The sequence below is a fragment of the Opisthocomus hoazin genome, chromosome 8 (assembly GCF_030867145.1).
Source record: "Opisthocomus hoazin isolate bOpiHoa1 chromosome 8, bOpiHoa1.hap1, whole genome shotgun sequence".
Lineage (NCBI taxonomy): Eukaryota > Metazoa > Chordata > Aves > Opisthocomiformes > Opisthocomidae > Opisthocomus > Opisthocomus hoazin.
The window spans coordinates 48,336,891-48,352,829 of NC_134421.1; the positions used below are offsets into that span (position 1 = coordinate 48,336,891).

General features: G+C 44.0%; 1 protein-coding gene across 6 annotated transcripts in view; it reads left to right on the forward strand.

The window, feature by feature from the left end:
• Positions 1-684: 684 nt before the first annotated feature.
• The window catches only part of PTPRZ1 (protein tyrosine phosphatase receptor type Z1), a 143,528-nt gene continuing 128,273 nt past the window's right edge, over positions 685-15,939 (forward strand). For 4 of the 6 annotated variants that reach the window (XM_075427680.1, XM_075427682.1, XM_075427681.1 and 1 more), the window contains exon 1: positions 685-932. In XM_075427680.1, coding sequence (XP_075283795.1) covers positions 875-932 — 58 coding nt within the window. In that variant the 5' untranslated portion in view covers positions 685-874. The remainder of the gene's footprint in view (positions 933-15,939) is intronic. The other 2 variants (XM_075427685.1, XM_075427686.1) reach the window with 1 other exon arrangement.

A 15,939-nucleotide genomic window follows, 5' to 3' on the forward strand; every position in this document is an offset into this window, starting at 1 on the left:
TGACTGGACCGCGTGTGTCATCCCAGAGCCTGGAGCGCGCACGCGCGTCACGGGTGTTCCCAGCCCCACACCAGGACACCCACGGGGGCCCAGCTCAGCGCGGGAGGGTCCTGCAGGGCTTGCTTCCCCTCATTCGTCGCTTCTGATTTGGGTTTGGGGTTTTTTTGTTTTCCTCGTCTGGCTTTGCCTTCCCGAAGAAACGGTGCCAGTCCCTGCGCCCTGACCCACTTCCCCGGCGGGCATCGCCATCCCGCTGCTGCGCCCCCCCGCAGCTCGCACCGCACGCGCGTGTGTCGCCCCCCGCTCCCCGCTTCCGCGGCCACGTCAGCTTCTCCTCCGCGCGCCGGCGGCGGTGGCCGGGGGGGGCGGTGGCCGGGGGGGGGCCCCTCCGGGACCCCGGGTGCCTCCCTCCTGCCGCGGGTGGGGGTGCGGAGTCTGCCCCCTCCCGCCACGCACACGCGCGCGCCCGCCCCGCAGCGCGCGGTCTCCGCCCCCCCCGCGCGCGCACACAGGCAGACAGATCCCCGCACGCACTCACGCACGCACCCACCCGCAGGCACTCGCGCCCTGGTCAGCGCGGGCGCCGGGCTCGGGGAGGGAGGGAGGGAGGGCGGGCGGGCGGCCCCCGCGATGCGCTGAGGCGAGCCGCGGCCCCGCCAGCAGCCAGTGCCGCTGATCCCGCCCGCCCGCGGCGTGGGGGCGGCCGGCGGAGCCGAGCCGAGCCGAGCCGAGCCGAGCCGAGCCGGCTCCCCGCGGGGAGAGGCGCAGCAGCCCGCGCAGGCAGGCGGGAGGCTGAGAGCGGCCGGGCGGACGGACGGACGGACGGCCGGCCGGCCGGCCGGACGGACGGACGGAGGCAGAGGACGATTTGGACATGCTCATTCTAGGGCGCTTGGTTGCCTGCATCCAGCTCGTCTGTATCCTCCGAGTGGGTGAGTGACACGTTTGCGCGGGTTCATCTCCGGGTTTCAGACCAACTTTTCTCCCCGGGCTCCCCGTGGGGTCTTTCTCCCTCTGACCCCTTTCGCCGAGAGCCGCAGGTGCAGCCGCCGGCCGGCCCGCACCGTGGGAAGACGCTGTCCGCGCCGCGGGTGGGGAACGCTGCTCCTACCCGGGGTCACCTCAGCCGGCTGCTGCCGGGCTCCCCCGCGGCACCCGCGGGCGGCTCCGAGGGGGGGCGGGGGGGGCTCTCCGGCCCGCCCGGCCTCCGCGGGGCAGCGGGGAGAGGGGCAGCCCCCGCCCGGCGGCACTGACAGGGAGCTCCGCTGTGGGCGTGGGGGGTGGAATTCTACTCCAGCTTCTCGCCTGGGCTGTTTCGGAGAGAACCGGGGACGGGTGCGGGATTCCAGCCCGAAAATAAGGCTCGTTCTCCGGGAACGGGCAGCGTCCGGCGTCGCCCTAGACCAGGGCGCGACTCCCGCCGCGAACGCGAGCCCTGGTTCATTCACGTGGGACGCCGCACACAGAGTATGGATTCACGCATAGATTTTAGCAGGGCTGTTTACGCAGCCAGATGAATTTTGGGCGCGTTCGGCCCTGCGCGGCGGGAGCGCGCCGGCAGAGCCGCGCAGCGCCGGGCTGCCCGGCGCCGTGCCCCGGCCGGCGCGGGAGGAGCGCGGTGCGGGGCGCTCGGCCGGGTGAGCGCCAGGAGCTCAGCGGCGGGGCTCGTGTCGTGCCGGGCGGCCGTTCCGCGTTTATGAGCGTCCGTCAGATAGATCGCGACAAAATACTAGTTGTTTGCTTGCGTTTAACTGCGAGGAACTTCGGAGCTTCAGCCCATTACGTGCAAAACCCGTTTTTTACAAGAGGTCTCCCGTGACGAAGTAGGCACTAACCTACATTTTTCACCCCATAGGTGGTGCTGCTTCTGAAACCCTGGGGCTCTAGAAGCAAAGATCGGTGGTTGTTAGCTTGCTTGCAGGGAAAGCAAATTTCTATCAACTACTGTTAAAAATTCTGTTCTGTGAAAAATTTTTTTAACTTCTTTCAGAAAGTATAGTGGAATAATTCAACTATAAATGTGGTGAACGCAACTGACCTTTAGTTAAAAGGTATGCTTTTTGTAAGGGCATTAATACTGTTTTAATGTCACTTTTAAACTAAGCTATTTCTAAAAACCAGGTACTTATTCTAATATACTTCTGTTATACTAGATTGGCAGAGAATGGCGTGTCATAAAACTTTCCGTAAGTTTTCATAGCATCTTTCTTACATTGCCAACCTGTTCCCTAAAATCAGATGTACTCCTAAGACTATTTAAAGGAAGAAAACAGCAGGTGTTTGTATATGTGTGTGGAGGTGTATGAAAATGTGTGAGTACAGATCAAGTATATCATGATATGATCATAATGTAATACCACGCAATTCAATTTCGGAGACCAGCTTCCGTGTTCCGATGATCCTACCACATTGCAAGCGATGCAAGACATAAACGTAACTTTTTAATGAAATCTATGTTTTTTTAACAATTTCATCTCATGTCTTTTCAGAAATAAGGTGGGTTTCTATAATGTAATATTCAAATACATGGTGTGCATGTGTATGTTTTATTAATGAATTTAGAAGATCTGACAGAATGGGAAAATAAGTTTTTTTACTCACACATGAGGTAGAATATAAGTGCAGCTACTTTTTTTTTTTGTCTAGACTGGTACACTATTGTTTTCAAACCTGACCTGAAGGGGATACCCTTTCTAGATGTGATGGATGATTTGGTCTCAATGATCGATCATTCTGAAGACACATGAGCTAGACTGCTCAGTGTGTTCAACAGCATGATTGTTCCCAAGAATGAATACCCTGTGCAGGTTATTAGACTGATTTAATCAGATTTCATATGAATATGTTCCATTTGGAGTATCTCTCCGTAACTGAATATGCTTTTATCTGATAGTATTAGTTCACAGGAGTAAATATTTTGTTAGAATTTTGACATTATTTCCTTTTTTTTCCCATAAAAAATTAAAATAAATGATTGCATACTACCAGCGTATGTTTTTTAGGTCTCAATGAGAGAGGAGGACTGGATTGGACAGGCTGGCTCTTACCATCAGGTGTTTCTGGTATGGAAGAAACCAGGCCCAGGGCTCTGTGAGCAGGACATTGCTGCAGAGTGTGGCAATCTGCACTCTGGAGCGCTGCTCACTGGTTTGAGGCTAGGCAACATGTAGACCCCAGCCTCATTTGCTCGTAGTTTCAAAAAATGTTGCTGAGTTCTCTGCTGGTCATGTACAGAGCTCTGTAGGAAGTCCTTTCTAATGAATCTTTTTGGGAGGTTTGCTGTTGCCTCTGGGAGATTCAGCAGGAAAATCTCAGTCCTCAGGAAAGGCAAGGTGGTCAAATCAACCTCACTGAAGAAAAACCTATTAGAGGGGACAGAGGCAAGAAGTTCTTTTGGGAATGACAAGACAGTGACAGTTAGTTCTCTGTGTTACTCCAGAAATGCTTAGGGGCTTGATTCTAATATCCCTGCTGAGATGTGAATAGCACCTTCCTCCACAGTGTTAGTGGAATACATGAATCTGTAATCTTCAGCCTGCATATATCTCAGGCTGAAGATATTATTTGAAATTCTGCCCCGGCTTACTGATGTGTTCCATAGAACCTCCTGAAAGTCAATGGGATGTGCCCTTTTTATAGCTTTTGTCTCACTTTTTCCACAAGCATAATATCTGAAATCTTTTCAATAAGTAGACTATTTATGAATCTGTGTAGGCAAGCAAATATTAATAGAAAAAGGAACATATTTTAATAAATTACATTATACTGTGGCTAAATTTGAATCAGAGATGTAAATATTTAGGCAAGAATTAAAAAATATTCCCTGCTCTCACTAGAAAAATGTATGGGTAATTTCCCCAAATAATGTAAAAAGGATTTCCAAAATCGGCTCATCTACACCTTACTGCTATTACTATCTGAGCTCAGCCAGTGTTTTGCTTTTCAAAATGCGGCTAAAAAAAAATCTATGAATTGTTTAATTAGTTTTGTCGCACTTTAATTTTTCACTGGCTAGACAAGATCTGTCTAGGCTACGAGGATGATGAGGGGACTGGAACATCTCCCCTACGAGGAGAGGTTGAGGGAACTGGGCTTGTTCAGCCTGAAGAAGAGAAGGCTGCGAGGGGACCTTATAAATGCTTACAAATATCTGAAGGGTGGGTGTCAGGAGGATGGGGCCAAGCTCTTTTCAGTGGTGCCCAGTGACAGGACAAGGGGCAGTGGGCACAAACTGAAGCACAGGAAGTTCCATCTGAACATGAGGAAGAACTTCTTCCCTCTGAGGGTGACGGAGCACTGGAACAGGCTGCCCAGGGAGGTTGTGGAGTCTCCTTCTCTGGAGATACTCAAGACCCGCCTGGACAAGGTCCTGTGCAGCCTGCTGTAGGTGACCCTGCTTCGGCAGGAGGGTTGGACTTGATGACCCACAGAGGTCCCTTCCAACCCCTACTATTCTGTGATTCTGTGATTCTGTCTCATTTTTAGTTTGTTTCTGGCATCTCAGTACCATGACTTTATTCACCCAAAAGTAGTAACGCTTCCCTAAATATTCCAATTTTTCTTGTACAGCTGACATCAGGACTGTATTTCCAGGCATGCAGACAGCATACATCTCACTGCCAATAAGGAAAGCAACTTCTCTGCGCTCTTTACTGGATGGCCCCGACTAATAATAATGAGAATCTGAACAACAGCTTTGGCTCAGCTTTCTAAATCAAATCACACTTTCTGTTCATTCCCATGTCTGCATGTTGACATTCAGTAATCCCTTAGACTGTTAAAGGACTGTGGGATCAGATCGTTCTTTTTTGCACTAACCTCGTATTTTGACAATATTTTTGTAGGCCAGATACTTGGCATACTTCAAACTCAATTACATCACAGTGATATTACTGTATATTATTTTTAATGCTTTAGCATATTTTACACTTATGATGACGTGTTCCTATGGACGATGATACATAGTTCCTATGGAGAAATTTAGTCCTGCCATATCTACAACATAAGAGCTAAAACAAAAATAAGAATTTTAGGGCCATAAACCATCTATTTTTACCATCTATATTATAACCATCTATACGTGATGCATTTTTGTACCATAGAGTTGGATATATACCAAAATCTAAATATACAGTATGGATTTATTTTAGGTTCAAATACTGGCAGATATGAAATTTTGTGCAGAAATGAATGACATTTTGAAAGTTAATGTCAGTGTAACCTAATATTTATTCAGCACACTAGTCTGTAGGTCATATCTAAAATAGTTAAAGCTGTAGTTTTCGGTGTTGAATCAATACAAGGTATAAGGGGAGTTTTCATCTCTAAATATACCCTTCTATCTGAATTCCTGGAGAGAAACTAACTAATATATATAAAAATAAGGTGGCAATTTGAAACTATTGTAATCTGGATTGTAAATCAGGATGTTAATTTATGAATGTAGGCACTTGCCCATTTCTTAAGGAAAGCAATTTCCTTCATTTTCTGTGCTCATCATTTAAATGGTCACTTCTTACTATGAGTTCTCTAATTAGGAATTTCAGGGTGAAGAGATTCTGTTCTTTCGCTGACAATTTCAATTCCTCTTCAAACGTGCTGTGCTTCTCAGTATTCCCCTGGAATAGGGGCCTGCAAGTCTGCAGCAGTTCCGGAGCCCCCCGCTCCCATTTAACAGCTCAATTCTCACAGCTTCGTGCACCATTTATGTGACTTTCCTGTACAAGACATCCTTTGGCTATTCAATAAGCTTCTTTTCCCATGAAGACAAAAGTTACCTTTTTGAATACACGTCAAGGCTTCTGCTTTAGAAAGACAGATCAACAGGAAGAAAAGGACTTACAGTATTAAATAAGCAAAATCCATTAAATGAAAGATAGCAAATTTTTCAAAGAGGCTGGGACTGCAAATGAAACTTGGCTCCAGCAGGTTGTTGAGGAACTGTTGGCAGCAGAGTACTTTTGTAGGAAGGTATGGTGCAGGTTGCTTGTTGAATACAAATTACTGATGTCACTCAATTCAGCTTTGAGGCTCAGGTGGAAATAACTGGAGATTTTAGAAATGAGGTGAGAGTTTATTTCTTTTGCATCACTGGCTGATGCTGTCATGCTATCTGGTTGAGGAGAAATAATTGACTTTTTAAGAAAAACAGGGGCTATGTAAAAGTATCATGGATTATTCTAGATGAGGCATGCCTCTCAAAAGCTCCTATTGCCTTCTACTTCTTGCCCGTACTTGACTTAGGTTTTCTTTGATCCACCAGAATTAGCTATATTTCACCCTAGAAATTAGTACTTTTCATTACTAATTGAGGACTCCATGAGCTATTGTTTGAGTTAGCTAATTTCACTTCAGAAATCATTATTGTGGTAAAAGTCCCATGGATGACAAAAATACTACCCTCGTATCTGATAAGGAAAGCTCAGCACTGGAAGCGTGATGCTGGTGGCACATAGGTGCCTGAACCCAACAGTTTAGTTAAAAGGGTCCCTGACTTAGCTAGTACATTTCATGGCTTCCAGGGAAGCTTTCAGGCTGGTACAGTGCCTCTTCTGCATGTGCCTTACCTGACCCTATTATGCGCATCTCAGTACCTCTTCCCCTCCTAAGTTTAATTGGGATCCAAACACAAATGTTCCTTCAGATGGCTTCCCTGATCCCTAAGTCAGTAAGGCTTTTCTAAATACATGCTGACAGGATCAGGTGTCTCGATCTGACCGCTGCTGGTACTTCTGGTTAAGACAAAGGACAGGGCGATGGCTGTGCCACCTTCTCATGTTGTGGCCCAGTGACTGAAGTGTTTCACCAAAACGGTCTAGAGGGAAGACCTGTTCTGAGCTAAAGGGATTTGAACCTACGTCTCCTGTCTCCATATGTTAGGTTTGGCCAAGCGAGAGGACTATTCATACTTCTTGCTTGAGATGAAGCATTTTGGCTTTTTTTTTTTTCTTAAAGGTCAAAAGGTAGGAATTTCGGGGAAGGAATAGGGAGAATAACAAATAACATCAATTATGCCACTGCATAAAATCATAGCTAACCTACTTCTTAAATATTATGTATGCTTATGTTCCCCTCATCTCATAAAGGGCACAGCAGACTTGTAAAAAAACCTAAGAAAATGGCAGCAGGGAGTATCACAGGTATCTGCTCTGAGGAATGACTAAAGGACCTGGGACTGCCTGTCAAGAGCAAAGACAACTTAAGAGTTTGTTTGATGGAGCATTATGTTCCTGACTTCCAGTATAAGAGCAAGGGGACAGCAAATGAAGGCAGTAGGAGCCAGATGTCAAAATAAATAAAATAAAAAGGTAGTTCTTCCTGCAACAGGTGATAGACTTGTGAAACTCTGTTGTAGGTTACTGTGAGAGCAAAATATGTTGAGAGGATACTGGGCAAGATCTTTAAAGAGAAACCTACTGAGGGTTGCTAAGCAGATAGAAACCACATCCATTCAGGATGTGACAAATTCAGGAATTTTTGGAGCTTGAAACGGAGCCTGGGAGGGTTTGCAAGGAAATTTTCAAGCATATCACATAACTTTTCCTTTCTCTTACCGTTCCTTAAGCATCTGCTTCAAGCTTTTGGAGGAGGACACTAAATCTGTAGGATAATACAGCAAGAGAGGAAATACAAGCTCTTATGCCTGCTCCTACTCAGTATTTCACTACCCACTTGCCGGATACAATGCATAAATCGCTACCACTGCTTTTTGTTCTGGTTGCACTCTAAAAATAGCAAGTTTTGCTCATTTATTTAAAGTTCCAGATACTTACTCTCAGAAGGGAAATCTGGGCTGCGCTTTTGAAGGACCAGCCTCCCAAAGGTGGGCAGAGCTCAGTTGCATTTCCACCGACTCAGCATTTTACATCAGCCGTCCTGGGCAGCTGAATACCATTTGGGCAAGCCAGTTGCTTGTTACTGCCCTCAGCTGCCTAGCACACCTGGAGACAGTGTAGGAGCCTGAACTGCAAGGCTCTGGAGCCTACTGCTCGTGCCTGACAGGTGGGTGATTCAGCTAAATGCCGTCGTGGCTCTCCAATACGTCATTTACACTGCAGCTTCAGGTTCAGCAGCTGAAAAACAGTCTAGACGTGCCTTGGTTAACTGGCACATAAAAAGCAGTGTTTCCTTCTAGATTTTTGTAGCATCCAGTTAGACACACAAGATAACTTTTTTTTTCCTACAATCCTTTATGTTTCATTTAAACTTAGAGACTGTAGTTACCTAGAGAATTTTCTGTGTGATGTTGAAATATTACAGATCATACTGTACAGATAGTATTCAGCAATTTACATTTCTGTATGAAGATCTTAGGACTGCACACCTGACTAATGAGAGGTTTCATCAAGAGTTTGCAGGAGCAGTGTATCTGTTAGTACTTTGGCTCTGAATTGTCATCCTCATTGCCAAAAGATTTCTGCTAAATACTGGATTACCTGAAGGCCAAAATATAAAGCAGATAGCTTTTGAAGAGGTATCCGTCTTTGCTGCCTTAGTTATCTGTCTGATGAGGTAGGATAACAGTGAAAACAGTGAAGAGCTTATTAAACAATAACATCAGAAAGGGTGAAACAGGAGACATGTAGAGTACCTTTACTGTATTGAAATCCTATTACAAAAATGGTCTTTGAAATGCTGTAAATGAAGGATGTTGCATAAAAATAAGTAAAATCAAATATATATTAGTGAATGAAGATGTGTGTTTCCGTAAATGCCCTAACAGACTTTGACAGTGGATTCCTGACTCATTGAAAATACCTTTGGAAATCATGACATGTTCTTTAATCGGAACAGGATTTTTTGTTTTGTTTTTTTTTTTATAAGCTATCCAGGCCAAATTAATTTTTTTCCTAAAGTAAGTGGAAGGGTTTAGTGACTTCATTGAGATTTAAACTGGTTTGTGTCATAATTCTTCAAAATACACTTTTCCAAATATAATGCTATTTTTCAAAGCTGTCAAAGCCTCAGAAAGGAAGAATTTGTAATATTCTGCAGGGGCAGCTTGTACTGAAGAAACTGAAAGCTTTTTGAAAGCTAAAGAAAGTATTTTGAGGAAGAATTAAGCCTTTAAAATTAGTGTTTAAAAAAAGACTTGATTCTTCTATTGCTTTATATGCGGAACTCCATGATTTCAGCAGAAGTTCCCAAAAAGAAAAACATCTGCTTGCTTAGACTAAATAGCTAATGATCAGAGTAACAGCTGGCTGTATAGAAGTGACCTAATGTTACTGCAGGCAGTTTGTCTTCTAGCTCCATCCCCAAACTGACCGTGTTTCATTCATCTCTAGCCATTTGGAAAAATCATTTTGTATCAAGTGTATGTCAGTTGTTCCTGTCATTTCCTTTTGTAACTCTTACTGTGCTAGGTGTGTGTAAGTATGATAATTAACAAATTTGGCAGGCTGGGGCTTCCCAGGAGGCTAAGGAGCCTTCTGCCAGCCCCCTGGGGCACTGCTGTTAGGTGTGTGGGACATCTCACGTTGCCTGGTGCACTCACCACACAACCCATCCACCTGCACGGAGTTGGGGTGAGTCCTGCGTGGTCTGTGCCTGCCTCTTTCTTTGTAATCTTTGATTTTTGGCAAGTAGCTTTGCATTTCATGTATCTTGAAATGTTGCAGAAAAATCCCAAGGAAGCAGATTCTTCTAGGGTTTTTGGTTTGTGTTGTGTTGTTTTATTGTTTTGTTTTTTTTAACACAGCTTATGTTTGTGTTTGGAAAAAAAATGTGTTTCCCTGTGGGTACACACATCACGGTAGAGTTATTTCTGGCTGATATTGGTCGAACTGTGCATGAATAAATCCTGGATGAGCGTCATGGAGAAAAAGATCCAGAAGAGCTGTTTAAGTTTTAGGATAGTGCTGACAAAAAAACGAATGGATATAAACTGATAACGTGCAAATTTAAGCTGAAAATTAGAAGAAGGTTCCTAACCATTACAGCAATGGATTTTGGAAAGTCTTTCCAAAATAGTAGGAGCAAAAAGCCAACTTATTTTTTATATTTTTTAAAACAATACCATGTTTTTTTGCAAGATCCTGTGGCTCCTTCAATAGGAGAGAAACCCATCAATGATCTAGGAATCCCTGTCAGTGAGTACCATGATACAGTTTCAAGTCTGCTAAATGAGAAAACTGAGCCGTGTTCACCTGGCTGTGCCAGCCAGCTGTCCACTGCTGAAACAACGTAAAATGGTCATTCCTCATGATGGACTGATAGCTTTGTAGGCTGGGGTACTGGGGTCCGAGTGGTCACTAAGCACCTCCAGTACCGCTCAGCATTTCAAACTGCAGTGAGTAGTAAAACACCATGACTCTATCCAGGAACAGAAATTAAGTCTAATATAAAGTCAGGAGACTAAAAATGTACATTTTGGGTTTAATTATTGTATTTTGAGGCTGCTGACAGTTTGCTATTTTAAATAAAATTACTTGTACAAGCAGAAGGTAAGAAACCTTTAAAGAAAAGCGTTTGAAGTCCCATGTGGTTTTGTGACTTCAGGAGCTAGGGGTTTAGTTAAAATACTACCCATTAGAAGATCTTTGAGAACCATCAGTGCTTGCACTTTCTCATATGATATGACCAGAGGACATTTCAATTCATTATATTTCAGTATTTTACACTGGCTGAATTCTGAGAGTACTCTCGGGCTCATCTGCCCATTTCTCCTTAATTCTTTCCATGTCCTTCTCTGACATTCTCATATAAATGATTTGGCCTCCCTGACAGCCCCATGAACTCTCTCCTCACCACATGCACATTTCTCCAAAGACACAGGCAGTTACATGTTAGTCTACTCATGTAAAATTACTCCTGCAACTTTGTAAGGGTTCTCCTTGATGGGTTTCTGCCCCCCTTTTAATGTGTATTTCTTACATGTCTCATACAATTCCTCTTCAATGTTTCTTCCTGTATTTTGTATTATCACTATGGGATGAGGAAAAAGGGGATTCATATTTTGCTTACTGCTTTATCTGTATAGTAAAAAAAAAAACCAAACACATAAATCAATATAATATGTAATAGAACTAACCAAACAATGGATAAAAAACGTAAATTCCATTTTTTCTGAGTTTCATTTTTTTGCACAGCTGTCTAATCACTTAGTCAAAGGTTTAGTTTTTAGTATCTCTTGATCAGCGAGAGAGAATAGGTTTCTGTATTTCAAATATATATATATATATATTTAAGCAGGGATCAAGTTCAAGTTACATTCAACAGAATCAGTTCAAGAATACTTAGATGAGAAATTATTCTTTTAATCTGTTAGTGAAAAATGCATCCATACAGAAAGATTATAGAATCATAGAATAGTTTGAGTTAAAAGGGACCTTTAAAGGTCATCTAGTCCACCCCCCCTGCAATAAGCAGGGACATCTTCCAACCTGATCTTGAATGTTTCCAGGGATGGGGCATTACCACCTCTCTGGGCAACCTGTGCCAGTGTTTCACCACCTTCAGTGTAAAAAATTTCTTCCTTATGTCCAGTCTAAATCTACCCTCTTTTAGTTTAAAACGTTACCCCTTGTCCTATCACAACAGGCCATCCTAAAAGGTTTATCCCCGTCTTTCTTATAAGCCCCCTTTAAGTATTGAAAGGCTGCTATAAGGTGTCCCCACAGCCTTTGCTTCTCCAGGCCGAACAACCCCAACTCTCTCAGCCTTTCACAGAATCACAGACTGGTAGGGGTTGGAAGGGACCTCAGTGGTTCATCTAGTCCAAAACCCCTGCCAAAGCAGGGTCACCTACAGCAGGCTACACAGGACCGTGTCTAGATGGGTCTTAAATATCTCCAGATAGGGAGATACTTCCTTATAGTAGAGGTGTTCCAGCCCTTGGATCATTGTGGCCCTCCTCTGGACGCACTCCAACAGGTCCATGTCTTTCCCATGCTGAGGGCTCCAGAGCTGGACACAGGACTCCAGGTGGGCTCTCACCAGAGCAGAGCAGAGGGGCAGGATCCCCTCCCTCGACCTGCTGGCCATGCTTCTCTTGATGCAGCCCAGGATACAGTTGGCCTTCTGGGCTGGAAGCGCGCATTGTCGGCTCATGCCCAGCTTTTCATCCCTCAAGTACTACCAAGTCCTTCTTAGGGCTGCTCTCAATCCCTGCACCTCCAGCCTATATTGATAGTGAGGTTTGCCCCAACCCAGCTGCAGGACCCTGCATTTGGCCTAGTTGAACCTCATGAGCTTCACACGGGCTCACTTCTCAAGCTGGTCCAGGTCCCTCTGGATGGCATCCGAACCCTCAGGCATGTCGGCTGCCAGAATTATGGAAAGCTATCCTTTAATCTGAGTATTTTTCAGTCTTTTTTGGTTTGTGCTAGCCACTGTGGGATTTGTAACGCATGAATCAGCAGAGAAAGTAAGTTTCCATGTGGCAGGAGTCTTCACTGTCTGTATGGGAAATTCCAGCCATTTTGTGTGAGGTGATAAGATGCTGACACAGAATCTGTTAGAAATTTGTCAGAGTAGTGGCTGTACTCATGAAGGGAAAGATGACAGCAGGAACAGATATATACTGTTCATTAGGAATATGTGCATATCTTAAATGATCTGATTAGCTTTCGCAACTATTTAAGTGTTTACAGTAGGAGAAGAGATTCATCATATTAAAACAAATTGGAAGTGCAATTTAGAGCAGATTAAAAATACCTTTATTGCCTTGCTGAATGGGAGCGGATAGGTTCAGCTAAGTCAGGTGAAGCTAATGAGATGGTGATGCATAATGGATAGTTTCAGGTTACATGCAGTGGAGTGAAATAGAAGAAAATGTGAATGGAGCAACCAGAAAATGTAGTCCTGTTTTTGATGAATTGGGTAAAATGAATTAATCAGCTTCTTCTAATATGATCCACATATTCTATCACAACTGTAAACAGTGCATTTGAATAAAACAGTAATTGAGGTTTTTGTGGAAAGCTTATAATTATTGAGAGTGTTTTGTTCATTAGTTAAAGAATTCCTTGGATGTGCAAGAGTTTTTCTAAACATATGAAACCCTGGTCCCCTGAAATCTGTTCGTTTCAAAGCAACAGTAAGTTTGACCCACTCAGAGTAGCTTTACAATTAAATCAAAGGAGCGATTTAGTCACCATGCAGTGGAACTCAGAATGCTGGGTTAGGCATCGTGCTTGATGTGTACAGAGCACGAGAGTTATGGGCACCTAGACTGGGATTCGTAGCAGCCAGCGTGCCCAGTGCTGAACATGCAAGCCTGGCAAAAAAAAAATCAGTGCGGATAAGAAAGTATAAAGAAGTAACAAACTGGGAAGTGCCTCAGTGGGACACATATTGGGAATAACTGTGCTGAAACACTTTGTTTAAATGGCTGGACCCAACAAAAAATATTCAGAGTTCAGAATTGTTGATCTTACCACTCCTAAAGCAGCCTGCTCTAGGTGACCCTGCTTCGGCAGGGGGGTTGGACTAGATGACCCACAGAGGTCCCTTCCAACCCGGAACATTCTGTGATTCTGTGAAGATGTTGATACTGGAGACTTCTCATGATCATCTAATAGTACAGCATTTGCCAAAGAAACAGGAGATGGCAGTGCCTTTCCCATGTAAGGGGGGGTCTGAGCCACAGCTGTGGAGACCAGTATTGTCCGTGGGGTGACAGAGTACAGTGGTTGTGGATGGGCTACGGTGCTCATCTATACCCAGGCTGAAGGTGGGAATGGTAAAAATTAAGCTCGAAAGAGAAAACCTAGCTATCCAGTCTAGTGGGCAAGGTAAGGCGGTGCAGCGCAGCATTTGCAGGCACTGGACTAGATTTTCACCCTCCTTTCTTCACTGTGTCCCCTACCCTGCCCCAGAAGCAGCAGCTGCTGCCGTGTGCAAGCAGCAAACCCCTGTTCCCCCACTTCCGCTGTGACTCCTCCATCTCCCCCCACTGTGCCTCTCCACATTGCTGGCTCTCTGTGGCTGCAGTAGTGTGTCTCTGCTCGGATGGATGCAAATGTGGACGAAGACATTTGGCTGCAGAGGCAGCTCTGTCTGCAACAGGAGATAGGAGGCAGGCCAGAAAATACGTTCTGCAGGCTGGATTAAAGCCTTGGTTCAGCAGTTGGACCATGCTGGGTTATGTCTCTTGGTGAGAAGAGTGAGACATGGGGTTCCAGTCCCTGTCAGTTTAATTATTTCTGCCTTTTATCTAGCTCCTATCCAATGTGAAAAACACCAGGACTTCTGTTGTCTCCTGTAGTTTTGAAACCTGCTGAAGAATGTTGCCGCTGTCTCCTGAATGGGTCGGTCTGATGCTTATCTAGGTCTTCTGGGCAGCTCTGAATAGCCAGCTACTTACCCCGGATCCATGAAGTCTGTGCATCTTTCAGTCTTGGACCCATTCCTGTCTTTTTGTGTTGCAGAAGCTGAACCAGTTAGACACAAAAGTGTATTGTATCCCTTCCAGAAAACAAAACTCTACAGCTGTATGATTAGTCTGTGTAGGAAACGTATGCATTTGCACCACCCCTGTTGGAATAGCAGGAGATTTTCTGCTGCAGGCAGGTATGGCAACTGAGTGAGCAACATCTGCAGTGTCCTGGAAGAAAATACAGCATGTGCTCCTTTTTGTAGCACATCAGCTGCTTTAGATGGCATGGAGACAGCAGATTCATTTCCCTGGTGAGTCACTAAGCCTCCCTAAAGCCCTGTATCTCCGAGGCTTTCAGCTGAGGTGGAGCATGTTACATGGCTCCCAGTACAGCCAAAACCTTAAAGGCTTATTCAAACCTATAATTAATGAACGCTTGTGTAACACTTGGAAGATATAATTCACTAGATGAGCACTAAGGCTGTTACTAATGATTTTAAATCTATGGAGCAACTTCCTAAAAACCTTTGAAATTGGCAATTATAATGTTCTGTCTTGGATGGAAAAGCTTTGATCACTCCAGAGCAGGAAATAAATGCATGACTTAAACTGGAGGGATACAGTGACAGAACAGCAGCAAACTGCTAAATACTCTGGTGTGGCAGAGGGCCAGAGGAAGATTTGCTGTTGCTCCTTCCAAAACTCCATTCAGTATTTCTGTATTGCATAAATGACTGTGGAAGTCCTAGGAAGCCTGCAGTTGCATGTGCTTACCGTCTCAAGATAAGACTTAATTCAAGAATTTTACTTTCTTGCTCTCTTCGCTTTTTTTTTTTAATTTCTATGCAATTACAAGGCTACATTTGGATACAGTGCTAGAAGTGAACTTTAGGAAAGTACTCTCACTGGGTCTGCCTTATTTTCCAACACAGATACTTTAGTAAGATTTAGAAAAAAATTGAGAAGATTTTACAAAAAAAAAAGATTTAAAAAAAATTTATAAAAATGTGTCTGAAAGGCTATTGTTTTCTTTTCAAGGGTAGGAATATTTTGTGAAGAAACTAATTAACTACAGTCTGGAAGTTTGATTTTGCTTCGGTGTTTTCCGAGAGCAAAATATGTGAAGCTGTCTTCTTTGCTTGACTAGTGCTGGTTGTGAGTTCAGCAGTGACACCCACTGGACTGTTTTCCCTAACTTATTCCATTTTTCATGAGGTGATTAAAATTTAAGAGGTTCTTTCATATAAAGCAGCATAGTCTTTGCTTGTAAACTTTCTACACTTCCTCAAATAACTTCCAGTTATTCATGGGTAGAAGAAAGAAAACAAGAATGTTTTAAGAAAATAAAAAGGCATTCTAGAAAGACTTTGGTTTTAAGGATGTATGGATATTTTTAAGCTAGTGTAGTGCTGTCATGTGCAAATAACGTGTACCTGTTGAAGGCATCTTCACAAGCATTTTATTTACTTTGATGAATTGCTTAGTAAATTCTCCATAATAGAAGTTTGAGTAAGTGAAAAATACTCTTCCAGTTGTTTCTTGAAGGGACAAATATTATTGTAATGGTTTTATATCATAATAACAAAGTCACATCCAAGTAAAATGAGGGGGAAAATCTA